Source organism: Rhodnius prolixus, unplaced genomic scaffold (assembly GCF_049639745.1).
Source record: "Rhodnius prolixus isolate KJV_2025 unplaced genomic scaffold, Rpr scaffold_6, whole genome shotgun sequence".
Lineage (NCBI taxonomy): Eukaryota > Metazoa > Arthropoda > Insecta > Hemiptera > Reduviidae > Rhodnius > Rhodnius prolixus.
In genome coordinates this window covers 37,580,877-37,604,735 of record NW_027411634.1, presented here as the reverse complement: position 1 = coordinate 37,604,735, position 23,859 = coordinate 37,580,877, and the positions used below count along the sequence as shown (strand labels likewise).

General features: G+C 32.6%; 1 protein-coding gene and 1 long non-coding RNA gene across 7 annotated transcripts in view; one reads left to right on the top strand and one right to left on the bottom strand.

The window, feature by feature from the left end:
• LOC141461199 (uncharacterized) overlaps nucleotides 1-23,859 on the bottom strand; it is a 154,058-nt gene that overhangs the window by 65,562 nt on the left and 64,637 nt on the right. For all 3 annotated transcript variants that reach the window (XM_074142001.1, XM_074141999.1, XM_074142000.1), the window contains exon 2: nucleotides 459-784. In XM_074142001.1, the coding sequence (XP_073998102.1) occupies nucleotides 459-784 (326 nt within the window). The remainder of the gene's footprint in view (nucleotides 1-458; nucleotides 785-23,859) is intronic.
• Nucleotides 7,528-15,736, top strand: LOC141461205 (uncharacterized). 4 transcript variants are annotated; one of them, XR_012462672.1, is made up of 5 exons: nucleotides 7,528-7,768; nucleotides 8,005-8,188; nucleotides 9,295-9,571; nucleotides 9,771-10,007; nucleotides 14,679-15,736. It is a non-coding gene; the product is annotated as an uncharacterized lncRNA (long non-coding RNA). The 4 variants fall into 4 exon arrangements; XR_012462673.1 differs by having other exon boundaries at nucleotides 9,771-9,862; nucleotides 14,679-15,735; XR_012462674.1 differs by lacking the exon at nucleotides 9,771-10,007 and having other exon boundaries at nucleotides 14,679-15,732.

Sequence of the window (23,859 nt, the reverse complement as noted above, 5' to 3'; positions counted from 1 at the left end):
CTCGGCAGAACAAATGTATCACGACTGAAAACTGGCATTTATTTTTTCATCCTATTGATTGAAACTATGATTCAGTCACCAAAAATAATGAACAGCATTTCAGTAATCATCATTTCCAGTTGTGGAGTTCCTAGATAGGATTTGTAGACCCAATAATTAGAATGTCCGTTCCCTATTCATCAGATTTAGCAACACCCTTAACCTCATAATCCTCAAATCTAAAAAAGAAAACTATAACTCTTAGAAGTTATCACTTAATGAAGAAATATTCAAGTTCAAAAGAGTTGAGGCAAATAAAAAACTGTCATGTTTGTCTGTCGGTATCAATCATCATGATATACGATGTTATATTAATACGAAATTACGATGACGTATCGGTGCCAGCTGTAAATATAAATGCATAAATAATAATAAAAAATGCACGCTACATAAAAAAAAACAAATTGAAATGCTCTTACCTGTGTCTCGGTGACATTTAACAGTTTCGCCATTTCAGAACGTTCACTAGAACTTAGATATTTTTTAATTTCAAACTGTCTTTCAAGTTCGAATATTTGCCGACCGGTAAAAGTAGTTCTAGCTTTTTTCTTTTTACGTTCACCTTCCTCAGAGGAAAGATCGTCCGAAGATGGAGATTCCTTTCTGGACGATCTCTTCTTAGTGGTGGAAACGGCCACCGCCGAGGAAGGTGTACTCGGCGCAGTGGTCGTGGTGCCCGGCAAAGAACTGACCGCTGTACCGCTCACTGTCACTGGCGTAGTACCGGATGTTATTTCTGCGGCCACTGTAACAATTGAAATAGAAAATTTTGTCAGTTCTATCATATCTAGCTAGGTTTAAAAAGATATATAAGATTATGTGATATTCAAGACTATCGTAACTACAATCTGTATTCCAAATTTTAAAAAAGATATGGGTACCATTTTCGAGAAATTTTAAAAAAGATATGGGTACCATTTTCGAGAAATTTTAAAAAAGATATGGGTACCATTTTCGAGAAATTTTAAAAAAGATATGGGTACCATTTTCGAGAAATTTTAAAAAAGATATGGGTACCATTTTCGAGAAATTTTAAAAAAGATATGGGTACCATTTTCGATAAATTTTAAAAAAGATATGGGTACCATTTTCGAGAAATTTTAAAAAAGATATGGGTACCATTTTCGAGAAATTTTAAAAAAGATATGGGTACCATTTTCGAGAAATTTTAAAAAAGATATGGGTACCATTTTCGAGAAATTTTAAAAAAGATATGGGTACCATTTTCGAGAAATTTTAAAAAAGATATGGGTACCATTTTCGAGAAATTTTAAAAAAGTAATGATTCCGTTTATCGGAGCCAGAGAATCTCCAACCGGATATACCGGTAAAAACTCAATTTTGAAAATTTAGCATAATCACAATTAAAAAATGTAGATTTTTTTTAAAAAAAATCCTTAGTCAATAAAAATTCCAAGTAAATAAAGAATCATGACGAAGCTTATTTAAATAAATAAATAAATTAAATCTCCTCAGATGATACATCTAAGTGGATAATCAAGTATTTGGGTATAAAGTAATATGCATTTAAATATTGACGACATATCTCTGGCAACATCCGTTTTAGTAAAATGGACAACCTTTAAATTAGACCATATTATTATTTGGATGTTTTCCAAAAAAAACAGTTATACACTTTCTTATGTAAACATATAATCAATTTAAAAAGCAAATGTCCTGCTTTTTAGATTTCTTGGCCAAATTTTGCTTTTAATAATATAATTTGGTAAAATTAACTTTTGCTTGGGCAAATTAATGTAAAGCTAATGAGAATTATCTAAAAAGTGCCAAGTGATGCGCCGCTGTTCATCATCCGTATTGTAAGTTGTATTGACGATTTGTAGGATTATATTTAATTCTTACTATAATCCCTAATCCTCTCAGAGAAGAACGGCTAAAAAACGAATTTTCTAAATAAAAATACTCGGGCGAGACGGAATTTTTACGTAATTGCTAAGTTACTGTCAGGACACAAGCGGTTTGAAAATAAATACTTCCGGTTAACAATCATTTTACGAACATTTGGCACGATTATTGAAACGATTCTTTTGTATGAGCTGCGAGAAAAGAAGGAAGAAAACTACAAAGCTCGTTTATCGATGTTATTAAATTAATCGCAATTCTGAATCGAGAAAGAACTAAACAGAACTAGTGAGGTAGAATAGTTAAAAACAAGGTAGTGGCGATCTGCCGAATGTTTTTTTTCTTTAAAGAGGAAGAATAGATTCTTGTTCTACTTCCGGAGAGGATAGAGCACTAGCTTTGTCATCAAATTGTTTTAAAGCTGAAGGGGCGCTGTAATGGAAGCAGAGAGGGGTAAGAGGAAGAGAGAAATAGGGTGAATCAAATTTAATCAAATATCGATCAAGAACTCTTATTAGGTTTCTATGTGTGTGTGGAGCGCAGTTTTATACACATTTCAAAGCAATTCTAGTCACATTTATTATGTAAATAATCGATTATGTAAACGTTTTTTCGATTATTACTGCATTAAAAATTAATAAACCTAGCGAATTTGATAGAGTCTTGTCAAATCATTATCCGAATTATCAAATACGCACTTTGCTGTATACTAAGCATTTCCGGTAGGGGCAATTTTCTAATTAACAACTCTAATCCTCATTAATATTTAATAATTTAACAAGTCCTCACGTTACATTATATTGGCTCTTTAAAGAGAAAAGCCTAACCAGCTGTGCAGCGTAAAACCTTCTCTTTCGATTGCAGCGTCTCTCGTGTTTGTTGAGAAATCTGTCTGACCGGAACCGTCGTTTGTGTAAGAGGTGTAAATTTCGTTTTGCCGTCGCAAACATGATACTACACATGAAGTAGAGCAACGAATTGTCGTGAATCACTCTGCAAAGATGCGTCAATCGAATTACCCAGGGAAAATGTTTCAAGTGAGAATTGAACGTAGAACGCGGAGTGAGAGGTAGTATTTTTTGGAAAAGAAATGCAACTGATTTTGAAAAATTGAAAAAATCGATTAAGCAAAAAAAAGGTGGCCGCATTTCCGGTTGACATCAAAACTGTGGAGGAGATCGATATCGAAAATTTGACCAGCTCTTATCTAGAAAGTATAATGAAGTAATTATTTCAAGGAAGATAAAAACGCCAAGTGTAAAAATTCAGAACAACTATGGAAAACAGTTTAAAGTAAAAGAGATGGTTGCGGTGGTTGTATTAATTTTTTTTTTAATGTACCTAATTAAAAAGAATTTATTTTTTAAAAAGAGTAAATAATTCAATTGAGTAGAATCAATAATCATTAATTAAATACGATAATTCCAAAATCACTTTTTATGCCCAGATAAATAATTGAATTTTATTATCTCTTTGTTTAGATTTATACTGAACCGGTTTTAATTTAATGTGGTTTGGTTAATTGAAATGTGTGTTCTTTCATGTTTCACGTTTTATTGCTTTTAATCATATTCCCCAAAAAATTTTGGGGAATCGTTTCCTATTAAATTTAATGTTTACTTCCTGAAAAAAAAGTGTAGGCGTCTTTCTAAAGCACATATCGAAAATCTTATCAACACTCCTCCTAGTTAGTACTCTAAATTAGCATTGAAGCGATCCAGTTAAGGCTGGCATGCCCGCAGAGACACAAACTACTCTGAACAAGTGGCTGGCCAATTTCCACAAAAAGGCACTGCCAAAGAGGCTCCAATGAATACCAAGTCTCCTAAGATTGTTTCCTTCTCGGCAAACGAACGAACCAATGCAAGTTCCTTAATTTAAATACGATATTAACCTTTTCATAATGTTTTAAAAACAAACAAAAAAAATCCATGGATTATATTTTAATTAATACATTAATAAAATTAAATCAGTAATAATAATTTCAATTTAATTATTATTAAGAAGCAATTCCTAAAAATTTATTACTTTCAAAAGATCGACTCTTTTCCTTATATCCTTTACAAGATAAAAACTACATACTTGCATTAATTAGTGTTAAAAATTTTATAGCGTCATAAAAAAATTATATGTATATTATATAAAGACATTATGCTCCTTAGTTTGCGTGTAATTAATTTCTTTAGTTTTATTAAGGAAAGATTTTATGACCTTGCATATATGTATACAAATTGCATGCACTTATGGAGTATATAGTCTACTTACTTTGTATGTACAGAATTAATCTTTTCTTTTAACTCATCATAAAATAAAAAAAAGGGTTTAAATTGGTATTTTCCGTGATTTTTATGGAAATTCAAAAGTGAAAAAAATCAATCTTTGCGTGGTACACACACGACTTCCGTTTTGTGATGATTATTGATGTCATCTTGTAGTTCAAATAATTCGAGATTAGTACTAAAAAGGGCTGGGCTAACTAATAGTGGTCGTAGCCAAGTGGTAAAAATTGAGCCTAAGTTCAAAATATCAACAATATAGTTGGTATACGTATTTAAACACTATACTATATCATAACGCCACTCCATGTTCCAGATGAAGAGAAAAATGCTACGATGAAACACAGAGAAATGATAAAAGTAACTGATGCTGCTTTCTGGCAAATCATTTATGGTAAAGCGCCTTTACAACATCTCTTTAAAGTAACTACTCCTTCCTCATCTTTGTGCTTTAAATATCAAATTTAGAAATAGGATTTTAATGGTAGGGTGGGTGAGAGAGAGGAGGGGAGAACAGACTTTAGAAAGCCAACAAAGTAATAGTAGAAATGTTCTAGACTCTGTACAAGTTAATTAAGATCCCCCATGAGCTGCTTATTCTTAGAACGCAGCGCTTACAGAGAGTAGCAGGATAATAATGCTTAACTTAGCAAAACGACATCACAAAACTGTGTAAGCTACTTCGAGGAGTAAAGAAGTGTTAACAACGATAAGTACTATCAATTAAAAATGTATATATAGTCATCACTTAGAGCAGACTTACTCTTCAAAGAAGATAATAATACCATGACAACTAACTTCAGCGCCGCAAATTTGCACGACAATTTGCTTTTTAATTAAACTTAAATAAGTACTTCAAAATGGCAAATGTTAACCTTCAAAAGCCAAACAATTTAAAGGAGTAATAATAAATTCCCTCAAAGTGGCCGTATTTCATAAAATTTTTAATTATATGATCAAGTCACCAGACCTTACTAATAAATATAATGATCTGATAATATCTTACAAAAAAGATTAAATATACTTTAGCTAACTATCTGTCTTGGAAAAATAGAATTTCCTTACTTCGTGTAAGATAGTTTTCTCCTTAAGGAAATATAGTTATGATATTTCTTCTAGTCGCAAAAAAGTAACATTCTAATAGCCAACAACTAATAAACTTTACTTAAACTTTAGGGAGTGATTGTCTTAATCTGCCGGCTTCTCACTTTAGCTAGGAAGTAACTCCAGAGTGGTTATCTGGTTATATCTCTCTTGAGAGGATTGGGGGAAAGATGACTGCCATCAAGAAGTGCTTAACCCAATCAACCGGCTCTCCGAACCCTGGGATTCCATAGAGTGTCGATTTGAAGGGTGCACACACCCTGCTTATATCAATTCCAACTTTCTAAATTTGGGTGCTATCTTTGGAATATCTGCTTGAAGGTGTTTCGAAGCAGAAAGTGATAATACCTGACTACCGACTCCTAGAACTTCCCAGGAGAGGCTGGTTCATTTGATCCGAGAGGAGGAAGCCATCCTCAAACTCACTAAGGAGCTTTAAGAGATAAAACCAAGAAGTGATTATCCAAAACGGCCGACTCCTCACCCTATCTGAAGCTTTCTTGAGAGTTAGTGTAGTTAATTGTTACTGGAGAAAAATATACCCATACATTCCCTTGTGAGTCGTTTTATCCAGAATATTTGGGAAAAGTGAAGGGATGAAACTGTTCCCGCTCTTGCTGGAATAGGACCAAGGTGAGTTGTTTCAACTCCTGAAGATGCTGCAGTGTAAGGGGTCTCACCTAGTGATTACAACAAATCTGAATAAAGTTTTAGCGCAGAATTGCCCGTCATTGGAAAACTATACAAAAAAGTGAAACCACACTGTCACTAAGCTGACAGTTTAAAACCAATTTTCACAATGAGTAATTCCACACTCAAGTTACTGAAGGCCAACGGAACCACCAAAAAAAGTTACCAAAATAAACTAATTCATCTTCAGCAAAATTCAATATAAAAATAAAAACTAATTTGGATGGAAAAACAAAGAAGAAAAACTTCGACCAATTATCATGATTGCTGCAAAAGTAAGTCGTTGGAATGCCAGATTTTTGTTAAGAAATCCTCACGAGACACAATATAAGATATCCAGGGTTCAATTTCTCTTATAATAGAACAGAAATTAAAAATTTACTGCTAGATTTATAAGGATTAATACTTAGGTTAAAATCGCACATCCTCAAATCAAATTTGTCCACTTAGTTTTCATAAATAAATATATTCATAAAAAATAGAAGTAATTTTTTGTTAAATAAAAAAGAAAAAAAAAAGCTTAAACATACCTGAAGTAACTACTTAATTCCTGAGAAAGTATAACCCTCACAAAACATAACTTATTTTTTTAAAGAAATAAAAACCACTAGAAATGGAAAATAGATCCCGACATTTTCCCTAAAAACGGGACTCGAAAAAGTTGAGCCATAAGAAAATAATTATGGATATATTTTTCTTTGCAAAATTTAAGTTCGACTACAGATTTCAATTTCAGTTTCAAATCTTAGATCTATAAACTTTAACTTATGCATATATGCATATAATATTGTTGGAAACTTAACATTTAAATACTAGCAATTTGGTTTAAAAATTCTTTTAAGCTATAATTCTCAATTGTATGTAAGACAGACTTCTTTTTTGACAAGCTATTTATAATATTCTATCAGAATGTTAAGGCTCAGTTAAAATGACCTTTTCAATGAAATGAAAATTGAAAGTTTAAATACTAAAAATTCAATTAACTTTTAGAACTCAACAACATTCAGAAGCAAATATATGTTGTACATATATTATTAACACCTATTCTATCATAGGAATCTTCAAGAATTGGTAAAAACAGTTAACATTATCAATCAGGTGCAAGAGATCATTCAAATGCTTCTTAGAACTAAATTTTACTAATGATCATAAATATTAATGTCGTTTGTAATAAAAATAAAGTCAAACTTTTTGCATAGAAATATATCTACTTTATAAATGGAAATGCAACCGTTGCTTTTTAACAGGTCTGTAATGTATTAATTATTACTTTTAACATTTAATCAAAAGAATCGAACAACAACCTTTTCACTTTGAGATTAATATGCACAATTTTCGAAACGATAACCAGAAACAGCTGCAAAAACTTATTTTAATAAATCATTATAAGTTATAAATTAACTACACCAAAAAATTAATTTAAGTTGGACGGGCGCCATGTTTGCACTATGCACTGCCTACAATATTAGAAGAGCTGCCTTAACCTAAAAAAATCAACTTGACCGTGGAACCTTCTTTCATGTAAAGGTTCTGCTTCTGAAACCTCACAGTTAGTTTACAAATTTTATACATACGCACATTATTTAATAAACTCAACAGAAGTTATGAACATTTTAAGTGGATTTTAATGATTTTATTCAGTAAAATGTAGAATCTCATCAGTTCTGTTAAAAAAATAGAAAGAATAAGAATCAAAATTTTTGCAGTTCTCAAGTTTTTTTCTCCTAGTAATAAAAAATTTCATCAAATATTTAATGTGGAGGAAGCCAATATTTCCCTAAAATAGCAATTTAAAGGTAAGCCTTAACTTTTTAACTTCTCTTAAAACTCTTAAAATTTTCTGTTTCTGAATGAAATGAAAGTGGCAGAAAAAGGAATAGTTGAGAACAGTTTTCGGCTAAAATCAAGAAATTTGAAAACAAAACTAAGAACCGATGAGACTTAGCCTGTACTTAGACTGTAATTATTGCATTATAATTCTACTCAACCATTTTGCCATAGACAACAATGCTAATTTTTTACTTTACGACAGAATGAATTGTCAAAAAAAGGGGAAGCCACAGATCCAGAGAAGGTACTGGCAGAGGAATATCTCCTCTGGAATTTATACAGAAATGGGATGACTAAAAGCTATGTTTAAAATTCTTTAAAAACAAAAAAAGAGTGGTGCAATGAGTCCGCCCTATTTGGAGGAATCAAGTATTGTGAAACACTAAGTGAGTTAAATACTTTACTACTATTTGGAATGTAACTCTTAAGACTGACCAAGAGCAAAACCTTCGAAATTATGTAAGTTTTGGTTATGTTTAGCAAGATATCTTTTCTAAAGTTTTATGGCCGAATTCACTTGGCATGTACAGCGAAGACCCTAATCACGCTTTTGGCAGAAATAACAACAAGCAGTCTTGCACTCTTGCACAATCATCCGTTTGACTGCAGATGTGATGGAAGTTTAGGAATATATTTAATAGTTTATGTTGTAAAAATGATTCTTTGTACAAGCTAATTTAAACTTGATGTCTCCCCTCACATTATCCTCGAGATATTGAACGTTTAAAATTAAAAACCCCAAAATTCTTCTCATTGAAAAACTCGTTCAATTTAGCAGCCTTCTAGTAATTTTGTCTGTAACTATAGTATTAAAGAGATAAAGTCTAAATCAATAAAAATCAATGCTAAATCAGAAAACAAACACAAGTATCAATATCCAACAGATTGAAACGGACAGTTCTTTAAAAACATTCTGGCATGAACACTACCAGATCTTTCTCTTACTCTCAACATTTTAGCACACAAATTTTCTTCAAATTCGAATGCACACACACACACAGACTTATTCATAAACACCACTTTTTCTTGCTCAGGGGTACGTCAACTGGAATATTGCTGGTAAAGTCTCAGAATTTGTACGATTACAATAGTTTCTTTTATTAAGCAAAGTAAGAGAAAGTAAATTACAACCAATTCCAGGCAATCATTTGCTAAATATAAACTAATAATATGCAGTAACAATAATAATAATAAGAAGAATTAACCAAATATGCGCTTAGATAATAATTTAAAGTTAAGTGGAGGGTAATAAACCAAATCGAGACATTTCATTCTTCATGGCTGGGCTGGCTGACATGACAGCATGTGATAAATTGATGCAAAATTAAGATAAATTGTTCCAGCCTTACCAGCAGCATCGTTTTTCTTCACATTCTACAATTATAAACGTCTAATGGTTAAACTTGTATCATAAACTGAATGAAAATTTACCATTAATTAATATTTATTAGTAGTATTATTGTTACCTTCATTTAATTTTTAATTGTTTCAGAGACTAAAGGTGCTGAAAGCACCAGGGCAGAGGAGTATGAATTTAAGTTAGGTTTAGCTTTTATCACTAAAACATTCGGAGAGATGCTATACGGCATGGCAAGATGTGCACCATCTGTGTAAAGTTCTTTCTATATCAAGTATATTGGCCTAGAAACCGTAAGATGTTTTGCACTTTGACCCTGGAGGACGCTCAATTTATCGAAGAATCCTTCCTACAGAAAACGATGAGCTGGGCTATTTATCATTGTTATTTTCCCTTACCACAACTTAAAGAAGTGAGTATTATTTTTGTGTTAATTTTCAATCTGTGTTTATGCAAGAAATTCAAATTTTTGGATCATTTGAGTTGGAGAAAGTCAATTTTTTTTTGAGTACTAGCTGTCACGATAGTGGAATCATAGTTCTTCATGGCATTTTCATTCACTTATGAATTAGTCTTAGCTTCTAGTGACCGCAAATCCTGAATTTTTACAGAGTATTCTACACTTCGGTTGAAAAAGAAAAATCATGCGCTCCCTGATGGGCAGGTGAGGAGGTGGAAAACAACTTCTCTTCAGCTCCCGCAGGTGATGAAATACTATTCATCCAGGTTTCATGGAAAGTTCTATTTGGAAACGGGAAGTTGCAGTTAGAGATAGCCGCTCCCTTACGCTTATTCACATCTCACTTCCAATGCTCTTTTACTGAAGAAGATTCCCAAAAAGGTTCTAGGTAGGGTACATTCCCCTCCAGTGAGTGTTATTATTATTTCTTTAAGATCTGGTCCACGAGGGATAATCTAAACTGCTTATGTGGGCCCCTTCTCAAAAGAGGATTTAAACTCATTATTTCTGAAAAATTAAAATTAACCGATCCCCTCCATAGAGACACCCCTCAAACTCAATTTTATCTCCATAAGACGTACAGTTATTTATCCTATCTCTCACTAGATAGTGTTAGCTTACCTTGCAGTTTTATTTCATTCTAAATTAATTTTTACCTTATGTAGAAACAATAATTATATATTACACAAAATTAAATAAAAACTGATATGTACAAAATATAATTAAATGCCCATTTAAAATGTAGACAAAAAATAATAATATTTCTATATAATTTTTACTACTTTTATTATCTGTCCAAATTAATTACTTGCACTAAACGATCCCTTCTTATTAATATTATGAACATTTACTCCGGTAGGTATTATCTGTTTAAATTTAATATAATAATATTAAAAAGATAAATATTATAAGAAAAAGATAATGCTACCTATAATTTATTTACAAATTGTTTATATATATATACAAAATGGTAATCTGCAAAAGTGGTAAGCACTTTAAAGAGAAATAAATAAATGAAGGATCACATCAAATTATGATTATCTTTATTTCTGATCTTTCTTCTTAGTTGATGGAATGTTTATGGCTGTGATGATAATAAGGGAGGAGGAAGGTTGATGAAGAAATGATCAAGTATTATCTTTTTCTCTAGTTTAGAATACTTGTACTGCTTGAACACCAGTTGTTCGCACTCGTCACATTCATTTTGTTAAAGTATCTTGCCAATTTTTGGTGTGTTTTTTTTTTTGTCTCTTAATTAGAGGAAATCGTGCTGATATTCGATTTTGAATGACCACCGGAAATACTTGATATGAATTCTCTTCTGAGCAGTACTCAGGCCTCGATCGTACTGGCTGCTATCAGCTCTCCGAAATCATCTTCCCACTTCTTGATGATCTATTTCTCTTCCTTTTTGGAAACCACTTCCTAATCATCATCTCTCTGAGGGCATTCATCTTTTCTCCCAATCTTTGGAGCCAGTAATTCTGTTACTGCCCTCCACTAACTATTAACAATTCTGACTTACCGACTTCCACACAGTTTCGTTATCTGGGGCTCCGTTATCCGGGTTAGACAGCCGTCTAACCTGGAACCCTCACACATGACTTAAAAGACAAGAACTGAACAGACGCTACGGACTACTAAGGAGGACTCCTTGTACAGAAATCCTCCATGAACGTACAAAACAAACTTACACTTTACAGAACACTATTACGACCAATATGGATATATGGAGCAGAATTGTGGGGCTCCGCCAAACCATCCAATATCCAACCTATCCAATCTTTCCAGTCTAAAGTCCTCCGCCGAATCGTTAACTATAGTTTAAATTCTATGTCTCCAACCGCACCCTCAATCATTATCTCAATATTCCGTATGTAAATGAATTAATCCACTCCCGATTCCTGAAATTTCCACAGCAAACTCTCTGATCACCCAAATCCTCTGGCTCAATCACTATCCACGTCGTCTAAAGCGGCGTTGGCCACGTGACCTCATTGCTTTCTAAACCCCAATAAGTTCCTAGAGAGTTCCAGCGCTGGCTGGTTTCTCTCATCCCATCATCCTGGTTGTGGCACTGAGCCAGCTCTGTGACACAATCAAATGTTTATCTGTAAATACACATTTGCTAGATGTATATTTTGTACAGTTGCAAATAAAAAAAATTAAAAAATCTGTCACTTCCTTCCATCTTCTAATAAATCACATTATTTCCTAATTATTTTCATTGTTTTCTTTAGACGTCTTCTCCAGTAGTCCATTTGCCCCTCATTACTACTCCGGCCAGGTTTTGATCAGATTTATATGCCGTACTTATTTAAAATGGCTGCCTCCAATAATTTAGGAAAATAGTATATTCCACAACTCTGTATGAAATATTCTCACAGCACCGTCAAGAATGAAACTAAATCTTTGATGTTCACTTCTTTCCCTGATATATTCTGTCTTTTTCAAGGCGCCACGAGAAATGGAGGCTCGCAAAGAAGATGTATTATGTTATTTGGGTTCGATTTCCAGTCTATGCCTTGGTTAATAGGAGATCCTTATACGTAAAGTACGTTTTGTTAGTCTCCTCTGTAACACACGTTCACTGCTACCTAATTTGGTAGTTGGAAGTAAAGCTTGTCGGAAAAAACGGGCATTACTTTACTGTACTTTATTTTACTTTTCTATCTTTTCAAAATTAATCTGCACTTCCCAGTTCATTGAATTCTTTATTATCTTAATTTAAGTCATCCTTATTGTAACACATGGGCTGAAAAGTCCCGGGCCTAACACATAGATGGCGCTAGTTGTATTACATTCACCTCTTTTCCAGTTAGTACTAACTTTCAAAAGACAGCTGTTAAAATTTCATGATATTCTATTCATTAGTTTGTGAGTTATTGCGCTAAGAGTGACGCTAATTTTGTTATTTTCAAAACAATGGATCAAAAACAATTTCGTGTTTTAATTTTACACTACTTCTTGATGGGAAAAAATACGGTTCAAGCGAAGCAATGGCTTGAAAAGTGTTATGGGGGCTCTGCTCCATCAGAAACAACAATAAAACGTTGGTTTGCTGGACTTCAAACGTGGTCGTAGAGACACCGATGATGCAGAACGCAGTGGACGTCCAAATGAGGCGCGATAACACCAGAAAACATAAAACAAAATCCACAAAATCGCTGCATGCACCACCTGTATGTTGAAGTCGAAGATATTTGTCCACATTTGAAGGTACCATTTTCACCAAACTTCACGAAACCAGTCCAATCATTACAGATCCAGCCCTGAGACTAATCTAATCTCAAGGTTTTTCCCTAAATTTTTCCTCCCAAAAAAATTTATTCTAGGAATAATTCAGGGAGAAGTTTACAAGTTAGCTTATCCACGGCCCTAATATCTGCGTGACAAAATAAAATTAAGAATAATAAATATACCAAGTGTCATGGAGTATGTTGTGAAAAGGCTTAAAACAATTTTATATAAAAATTGATTGATTGATTAATTAAGTAATTTGTATTTATAAAAAGTGATATTTAAAAATAAAATTGAATAAAAATTAAAACCATTAATTAATGACTATATAATAAATTCCAGAAGAGTCATGTGAAAGTTATACTGCGGTTAAAGCCGAGCGACTCATTAGCAAGTCAGACCTATATAATGTAGAAATACTACCTCCTCTTTCATAAAGAAATTAAATAGCAAACTGAAGTTGTTTCCTTAATGAGCTTTTAACATTTACACATATTATTTTCTATTAAATTGTCTTTCTTCATTTTAAACAAACAAGCTTTTTTTTAAATATATATATTAATATATAATAAAACTTTTGATGATTTGCCGTCTTTAAAATAACTTTGGAGTTGTAGTGGAGGAAAGGATTGCGTTCCATTTATAGTTGGTCCAAGGTAAGGTACAGATCAATTTATGACAAGTTAATCACATGGTTCGTTTTACTTAATAATAATTTTATATTATTTTTAAATTCATTAATTTTTTTAAATTTTAGCTTCATAAAAAAATTAATATTTTTTTAAATCACTTAAAGAATATAATTTAGTTCTGGCATTTAGTTCTGAGAGTTGTTGCGTAATTAGCAAAATTATACTAATTGAAGTATAGAAAATAAAAAATCAGCTGATCTAAATTAGAAAGTATTATTGCCTTTAAGAGGATAAATTTTTTGCCTGATATTAAAATGGAGCATGAAGTGTTTAGTAATTTTTTACTTTTAAATTTTACAACCCCACACTAGACTAAAAAGAACAGAACTGAACAGACGCTATCGACTACTTAGAAGACTCTTGGACGATAGATCAAAACTCTCTCTGGACAACAAAAGACTGATTTATACTTCTATTTTGAAACCCATCTGGGCGTATGGAATAGAGCTGTGGGGTTCAATTTCAACCAAACGCACAAATCTCCAAAGGATTCAGTCCCTTCGTAAACGCTCCATTTTATGTCTCCAACCTTAACTGACCTTATCTCCAACTCACTGACCTTAACATTCCTTTTATAACCACAAGTCGCTGAAAACACGATAAAGAAAACTCCACATCAGCCTGCAATCTCTCATATAAATCCTCTAGCTAAAAATCTTTTTTCAAGAACTCTTCCTTACAACCCGGAAAAGACGCCTTAAGAGACAGTGTGGCCTCCGTGATCTCCTCTCAAGTGAAGAGAGTGACTAACAGCCTAATATTTTGGAGTGTTACCACTGTAACTTCTCCACTCGTTACCTTATCATTTATTACTCTATTGTTATCATTGTTACTTATAGCGCTAACGCGCTGATTGTAGCACAATAATCGCAAACAAAAATTTACAAAAACACGCTTTTTTTTTGGAGAGGGTGGTTATATCAAGAAAAATGTTGTCTTTGAAGAAAATAACACAAAAATGGAAAAAATCGTTGGTTGCCTAAACTTTAATTTTTTTTAAATAAAACCGGAACATTGCGTTTACAAACCTTTTTCCAGGTTTTATCATGTTTAATGAAATCATCTTATTGTTTGCAGACAATCTTAAAAGAAATGCTTTTTAAAAATGTTTTCTATTTTTTTTTCAGGGACCATTTACACATGACGTAGAAGAAATTTTGAATGATGATGATGAGGACCCATTACCGGAAGCTCTTTTGCAACTATTATTGGGATTTATGATTATTGTAATAACGAAAATAATCAATTAAGACATGAATTACAGAAATTTCATTACTATAAATACAATTCGCCAAGTCCATAAGACAAAATGGAAGATACACTCAGCACACTTGGGATTATAAACATACGAAAAGGATGGTTATGAAATGATTAAATAGAGACCAACGATGAAGGGAACATTATACATGCATATGTTTAATGAATATTAGATTTATTTATAAAATTATTTTACTTATGATTATTATAATCATTGTCCATGAAACAACGCCAGCAATAATAATCACCATAATATATAATATAAAAGGTGGGACGTGTGTAACAAAGCAACGGGAGTTCATTTATGTTCAGGCTGAGCTCCCCCACTAACCAATCAAACGCCTCCCCAATATTACATCCAGATTATTTGTAATATTGACAAGCACGCTCTTTACTGAAATTTTCCCATATTAAATTACCTGTCATCATTTTATACAAGCTGTACAGATCATTTTAAATATTTAAATCACAAACCAAAATATTTATTATATAAATATATCCGACTAATTATTATTATATATTTTTTCGATGTATTAATTTAAAAAAAAGAAATAATGACTTTTTAAATGTGTAGCATGATTTTATTTATTTTTTTTAATATTCAGATTTAGGATGATTTGTTTCTAATTTTTCAATCAGTTTACCTTGTGACAAATGTCACATAGGGACCGATCACTACCGAACTGGCCGACAGTTGAGTCTAAAGTCTAGACAGAACTTTTATATTGAGCACTTAGTTTTGAAACTATCTTCTCATGAAAAATTGATTTCAGTCTAGTTTTGGGGGAAATTGCGATAAAAAAAAAAAATACTTGTACTCGCCATATTTGTTTTTTATATAATACAAAAAATTAGGATAATTATTATTTAAAATATTGCATAAATTGTTTCAGTAAGTAATTTATCCTACATTCATAATTTATATAAATAAAATGCAACTTTAAATATAAACATTTATATTGCATGACAACATGCAATCGTTATATATATATATATTTCTATTTTAAATAAATATATAATTTAAATGAACATAAATAATTCTATTATTAGTGACAAATGGCATTATCTAGAAGCATAATGATTTACTATTGTAGTTTAAGTTGCTTTATTAATTTCAAATGAAATTAAGAGTTGAAGAATTTTAATTATTTATTAAATACCAGTTTTTTTTTTATTATTTTTTATTCATTTATATATTATAACCTTTTAGTTTTTATAAGTAACAATTATTTATAACTAAAGTTCTTTCTTTAAGGTTAGCGGTTGGAATTTATAGTTATTTTTGTAATATATATTATATATTGTAACTTTATACATTATCTATTTATCTACACACACACATAATATGTATTATATGTATATAAATCTTTTATTGGCTGTCATTTTGTTTTTCTTTATTTATTTTGATTTACTTTCATATAAATGGGTTTGTTGTGAAACTAGAATTTTGTAACTTCTCCCAGTGGTAGGGATCACGTCAAAAATATTACCGAAGTTATTTCTTATTGTGATAATAATATATTTTGTAAAAGATTTTTGATTTTAAGTTTTTAAGATGTTCTCCAAAAAGGCTTTAACGATTGTCTGTTACTAATGGACACGTGATTTTATTGTAAATATAAGAAGGAATCTTGATAATTGTAACTGAATTCAGATAGAAAACAACCAACAAAAAATCAATGATTTCAGCTATTTTTTAAATATAAAAAAAATCGAATGCAGTTACCGCACATTGTAAGCAAATTTTTGCGCATCTGGTGCTAGGATCGCACGCACTTAGCATTTAACAAGGGCATAACTTTTAAGAGAAAGTAACAAATAAGCACATTAAGGAAATGTTTCATCATTAACATATTAAATAAAATTAGAAACCTCGGCTAGTTACATTAACATAACTGGTAAGGATAGGGTGACGCCCACCAGGGCCTTATGGATAATGTGCTTTGTAAGAGGGACTAAAACTGGCTGGAGAAAAGCAACTCCAGTAAAAAAGACATTGCGTCTACAGAACGGATTAACTTAGGAAGATCAACAACAGTTAGTCTTATTCTAAGCTCTATTGAATCCAGTATTGTTTTCATCATGTAGACGAGTATTTAAATACCAAGACACCATCCCACGAACTACTCTCTACCGAGGGGAGATCCAGCCAAGATGACTTGAGATACCTGCTCTTGATTTATTATAATCATGCATATATCTCTCTGGCTGTTTTAGAAATGAAATGTGTGGGCTATTTAAATTGAGGAGAAAGGTCATTTAACTTTATTTTAATATTTGATGAATGCATATAATAGAATAATGAATGAACCAAATCTGTGAATCATTCACATAGAAACACATAATTTCCTCTTCCAGCAATAACTACAATTTAAATTAACCAGTTTACTTTAATTTTGGATTTTATTGAACGTTCAGGTTGTTCTGCGTTACTACTTGTAGCAAGCGGACGTTGTAGTGTTAGACATTTGGTTTTTGTTTTGATTCTGTGTGTCGAAAAATATTAAGATTCTCTACGAACCTGGTGTTTTAATAACTCATTTAAGCCTTCTTAATAGTAAACATAAGTTAGGACCGTACAACCCACTAAATAGTACTTTAGGGAGCCTATTTTCTATCAGAAAAGTGGGCCTAGTCGAATTCACCAGAGAAAATAAAAGTTAGAAACATGCACGTGAACCGAAATAATAATACATTTAGCAAGAGAAGATATCAGCGTACTGGATACCCAAGCAGTGATCCCGGGATCGAATCCAGCGGCTGGTCCTTAGATTTTCTCCTTCCTAGGAGCTTCGTACAGCTCACTGTCCGGCGATAGTCAGAGTTATCTGTAACGAGACGCCATTGTATTGAAAAAAAGCTCCGAGCGACAATGATTTCAGATGTTGGCGCGCTTTAATTTCAAAAAAATAAATACTTTAATAAAATAAATAATTTTTTTTAGACGCACCACTAGAGGTTACTCAAAATAAAGTGTTTGGTCAAATTCTTAAACTACCAGATTAAGTGTCCTGACCGAAGACGGAAGCTTGTTCTTTACTATTAACATTTTTTTTTTATCAATTAAAGAGAATGGGGCTATACTAATAAAAATAAGAGGCTACTCGCTGGACTCGAACTGGGGATATCATACCAAGTTGGTAACAACCACTACCTACTTATACATACGTACGTTATAAGTCTCACACGTGAACACATGCACAGAATGCGTGAATGAAGAATTCCTCACGAGCTTTTACATCTTTAGAATGGCCTATTGGTGGGGGTTGAAAGGGCAGGAGAGAGAGGCAAAGAGAGTGAGAGAGAGTCAGGTAACACGACCTCCTTAATCAACATATTTATGATATGATAATGGTAGAGAGGAGAACACATATTTCATTGTCTCCCTCAGACTGGTTTGTGCGTTCTCAGTCACTTTTCTCTTCTTTTTCCCGTATTTAACACATCCAGAAATTAAAATAAATAAATAACCCAAAATAGGGAAAAGGGAACGTTTTAATGTCACTCCCAGATAAAAAAGAAAAAAAATAAGCCTACAAAACAAGGAGCGATCCTGCACCACTTTCCTCTTTAGAAATAAGATTATCATAATTTATTCACCGCGTCCATAAACTGCCCACATCTCAATTAAATAGCGTTTGACATGCGCATGAATGTGCTCTTCTACTGTTATTTTTAATGCAATATGCATTCTCAATTATTGCATTCACCTTTTACTACATTATCTTTTTTTGATTCCCTTAATCACCTAATAAATACTAAAAAAAATTAGTATTGCAAACAGGAAAGGCTACGTTAAATTAATTTTAGAATTTGTTTTACTAAAATTATCGTTAAAAGTTTTAATGATAAAGAAGACTGTTGTTAATTTCAAGCTTGCAAGCTTTTTTATTTTATATACAGGGTGTTCATTTTAAGACGGCTCAAATGCATTTCTGGCTTAAACGGTTAATCTGAGCAAAAAATGGTAGAGGAAAAATTTGTTGCCCGTCACCTCTAGTTTCAGAATATGTGACTTGATTTTAGATTCCTGGCCCGCATAGGCGGCTGACGCGCGACCAAAAGTGAGGGTTCGCAGTTGACTCCTATTTTCATGTATGTACAGTTTTAAAGAGTATAAAAATTATGAAAGAAACCGGAAACCGCAATTCGATATATTCAAAATTAAAGGTGCTAGGCCATTTCAAAAATCTGGTATTTATTAATCATATTTCAATTTTTTAACTTGTTATCAAAGAGAAAGAAGAGCACGCGATAGGTCATTTTTATGTATTTTTTCATCCTCTTTCTACTGAAAATAAAGCCAAGGCAGTAAAGCTAGTTTGAGCTTTAAAAAGAAAAATCTTGCATGATCTCACTTACAAGACTTGTTCTCACCGCAGATTACGTAATTATATTTTCTAAAAAACTTAGAACTTGGAACTAAAACTTAGCTATCTAAAACTAGTCAACTTCAATAACATTCATGTCACTTTTAAGGATACCATTTTAAAGAAAAAAAATAAAACAAAGATGTTAGAAACTACAAAATTCAAGTTCATCATACTTGGTGGCTCTCGGTTTAGCACCTGGATCTTAGCGGAAATCAAAATAGAAGAAATTTTCTCCCACCGCCCTCAAAGAGAGAGGAGTGTTTAGGACAAGATTTTTTTTTTTTGGCAAGTTTCCAACTTTTAAGCGTATTTTTTAACATCCAGAAAAGCTTATAATAGTGATCAGGTAACAATGTTATAAACTTCAGTTTTGAAATTCTTTAAAGATTATTTCGATCTTTGCTAGGGAGGGGATTAGCGAGGGATGGTTAGTGTACTGAATTCTCATGCGGAGAACCCGAGTTCGAATCCAGCTGCTGTCCAGCGATGGACACAGTGAGGTCTGCAACGACCGAAAGCTGGTCTTGGAGAAAGGAAAAAGCTCTGGCGCCAATGAAATCGAATCCTAGATAAAATCCCGTTACACCAAGTTTAATTCCCAGCTTTCCCAACACTTCATCCAGCTCATACACAATCTCTTCCAAACTACTCTTTCCTCTAGAGTCCTCTCCCTCCCTCCTGAAGGCTGAAGCGACGATGGCCTCGCCATCGCATGATAGTAAAGGGTATCTATTCTTCGAATTTACTTCAACGGTATACTAGGTTAGCCGTCTCATGATGGTCATCGTTGGATGTAGTACACGCAATTAAATGAAGAGATTTTTTTTTTAAAAAAAACATCTGTTCGGATACAGCTGTTTTATAAAAATTTAAAATGAAAGTTAAATTTCTCTCCGCCTTAGAACTTGTATAAAATCTAGCCATATATTTCTATATATAAATAACCCTTTTCTATTTAGATTAACTGCCACAAAGTATATGCATAAACTAGTGATGACCTTAATTGAGTTATTCCATAAACGGAACTTAAGTTTAACATATGTACAGTGACTGAATGACTCAATCAGGTTAATCACATTTAGAAAGAAACAAACAGAATATACGCATTTTAAAACATATGTTTACTGGGATAAATCTACTACTTAAAAGATTTCTTTAAAAACAGAAAAATTCTTTCTCAAAATACGAATTTTTAAACAAAATAAATCTCTTACCATCATGATTTTCTCTTACTACTCATTTTTCACGTCTATCACTTATTTTTACGCATTTTCTTGAACTCTGAACTCTTTAAAAACGCAAATCTACCATAACCCTTCCCAGAGAACTGCACTAAAACGAATTACAAGTTATTGTTGTTCTCTTGCAAAAAAAAGTTTCAAATTAATATTTGTGTAATCTATAAACAAGTTTAGACAAAATCTTTGTGGTCAGTTGTGAGGAAATATATAAAAAAAAGTGAAAAATCCATTCAGAAAAAGCCTTACTTCCGTTTGAGTGATTCAGAATATTTAGCAACCCATTTCCTATTATTGCTCAAATTTACATAAACGATAATAGAAATGTTAATAAATAACGTTAAAATGGAGCTGTGGAAGGAAATCTAGTATTAACAGGATGTAGTTTTTAAGGAAAGCGTAGACGCTATTTTCGAGATAATCTCCAGAAGGAGAGGAATCCTTCTTGTTAAGTGCCACTTCCGGTTTGACCGTCAATTTTATACCAAGTACCAAACTGATAATTTCTTTTAAGTTTTGATTTTTTGTGTTACAATATCCGCTACCTACAGACAGACATGGGAGGTCCCCAAAAAGGTCATTGACGGTGATAAATTTTGTAAAGTTTTTAACGATCACAATACTGGTGTTTACCAGTTTTAAGAGAAAGAGTAAAATGTTTTGAGAATTTATTAATGAAAAAGATTTTAAAAAAAAAAAACAACACTTGAATAATTAATGAGTTTGACAGGATTGTTGATTAGAGAAATTAAGCTTAAAAAGTTTAAAAAAAAATCTGAATAAAAATTATAACAAAGCTTGATGACAAAATTAAGCAAGCAGTGAATCAGAAGCAAATGCAAATTGCTTGCTATTAATTTTCGAACAAATGAAAAAAAAACTAAATAACACAGTATCCAATCGCTTCGGAGGGGAAGGCATCACGCTTGTTTGCTTTTTGAAAGGGGTTAAATGTTTAACAGTCCATCTGCTGGGTTCAACGATTTTTCTGGACGCAAAAAAAAAAAAAAATAACTAACAGGGTATTAAATATGGACAGTCAATTCCAACTGATCTGAAAAAATAAAAAAAATACACAGTAAAACCCTCGAGGGGGAATGGCGGGTATCGGAGAGGAGTATGGATAGGGAACAACAATGCAATCCCTTTAATCCTGTTTGTATTCCCAAATTCATAAATGTTTGAGCACATCTATCTGCACACAGTGCAGTCAATCAAAGATTATCAAATATTTCAAATCTATAATTTTTTTGATAAATATCATTTATGATATAGACGTGAGTTATTCAACTATTTTTTGGTTTTTTGTTTTTTGTCTCTGGGCAGGTAAAGTAAAAGTAAAGTAATCGCCTAATTTTTCAGGCGGGGCTTAACGTCCAACTACCAATTAGGTGTCGCGGACGGAGGCGACTAGCAAACATACTTTACTGTAAATTTCTCATATTAACCATTAAATAAAATCCAAGGCCTAGACTAGTACCGTAATACATCTTAGCTTTGCGGGTCTAGTCTCTAGTCGCCTAACATGCTTTACTATAAATTTCTCATATTAACCATTCAATAAAATCCAAGGCCTAGACTAGTACCGCAATACATCTTAGCTTTGCGGGTCTAGCTTCTAACCGCCTAACATACTTCACTATAAATTTTTCATATTAACCATTAAATAAAATCCAAGGCCTAGACTAGTACCGCAATACATCTTAGCTTTGCGGGTCTAGCCTATGATCGCCTAACACACTTTACTATAAATTTCTCATATTAACTATTAAATAAAATCCAAGGTCTAGACTAGTACCGCAATACATCTTAGCTTTGCGGGTCTAGCTTCTAACCGCCTAACATACTTTACTATAAATTTCTCATATTAACTATTAAATAAAATCCAAGGTCTAGACTAGTACCGCAATACATCTTAGCTTTGCGGGTCTAGTCTCTAGTCGCCTAACATACTTTACTATAAATTTCTCATATTAACTATTAAATAAAATCCAAGGTCTAGACTGCTACCGCAATACATCTTAGCTTTGCGGGTCTAGTCTCTAGTCGCCTAACATGCTTTACTATAAATTTCTCATATTAACCATTCAATAAAATCCAAGGCCTAGACTAGTACCGCAATACATCTTAGCTTTGCGGGTCTAGCTTCTAACCGCCTAAGGCTGGAAACATAGTGGAGCGGCGAGCAAAGCGGCGATGATAGCGAAGAGCGAAGCGGCGAAATCAAACACAAGTTAACATATGGGACCGCGCATAGTGGCGAGCAAAGCGAAGATAGAGCAACTCAATCTATTTCTAGTTTTTGTTTTTGCCGCTTCGCTCTTCGCTATCAGCGCCGCTTTGCGCGCCGCTCCACTATGTTTCCAGCCTAACATACTTTACTATAAATTTCTCATATTAACTATTAAATAAAATCCAAGGTCTAGACTAGTACCGCAATACATCTTAGCTTTGCGGGTCTAGTCTCTAGTCGCCTAACATGCTTTACTATAAATTTCTCATATTAACCATTCAATAAAATCCAAGGCCTAGACTAGTACCGCAATACATCTTAGCTTTGCGGGTCTAGCTTCTAACCGCCTAACATACTTTACTATAAATTTCTCATATTAACCATTAAATAAAATCCAAGGCCTAGACTAGAACCGCAATACATCTTAGCATTGTGGGTCTGGTCTCTAACCGCTCGGCTGTCAGGTAAAGTATCATCAATATTTTTCACCGTAAAGTGCCATTTCTTTTTAATATCGTTCCACCGGAACTGTACAAGAACGGCTTTCTCGAGTTTTTCTATAATTATCTTTGATAATCGAATCTTATAGGACCATATGATTATTATTACAGGGAATTGTGTGGGCGGACTACAATGTTCTGCCTACATCTACAGCAGTGTATGTGTGGAATGGCTAGACTAAAGATCCCTTTCAATAGAAAACAATTAACAAATGGTCCTTAATTAACAAGTAGGTAACATGTAACCATAGACATGTTGTTGTATCTCCAATACGCATAAAATATTGGCTACATTATAATAAACAGGAAAAACGAGCATAGACAACAACAAGTTAGGAACATAAGCTACCAAGAAGAATTCTGTACTACGTAAATGAATAGACTAATTTGTTTTCTTCTAAATAACATTCAATAAATTAAAAAAAAAGACTAAAGACACCTACACAAAGCTGTATTCATACTCTTTGGAAGGAAGTAACGTATGATAAAAGAACAGCCAATTGCAAAGTTACCTGAGACCACTCACAAATAACATGCTGTCTAACATAAGTAATGCATTAGAAACGGTAAGCAATTAGTAGGATGGACTTTGTTTGCTAACAACATAAAAGATTTCTTTCTAATTGTTTTTTTTGTTTATATTTTTTAGAAATAAAAAGTGAGAAATAATAAATTATTATTATTTTCTGGCAACTGTCACTTCATTA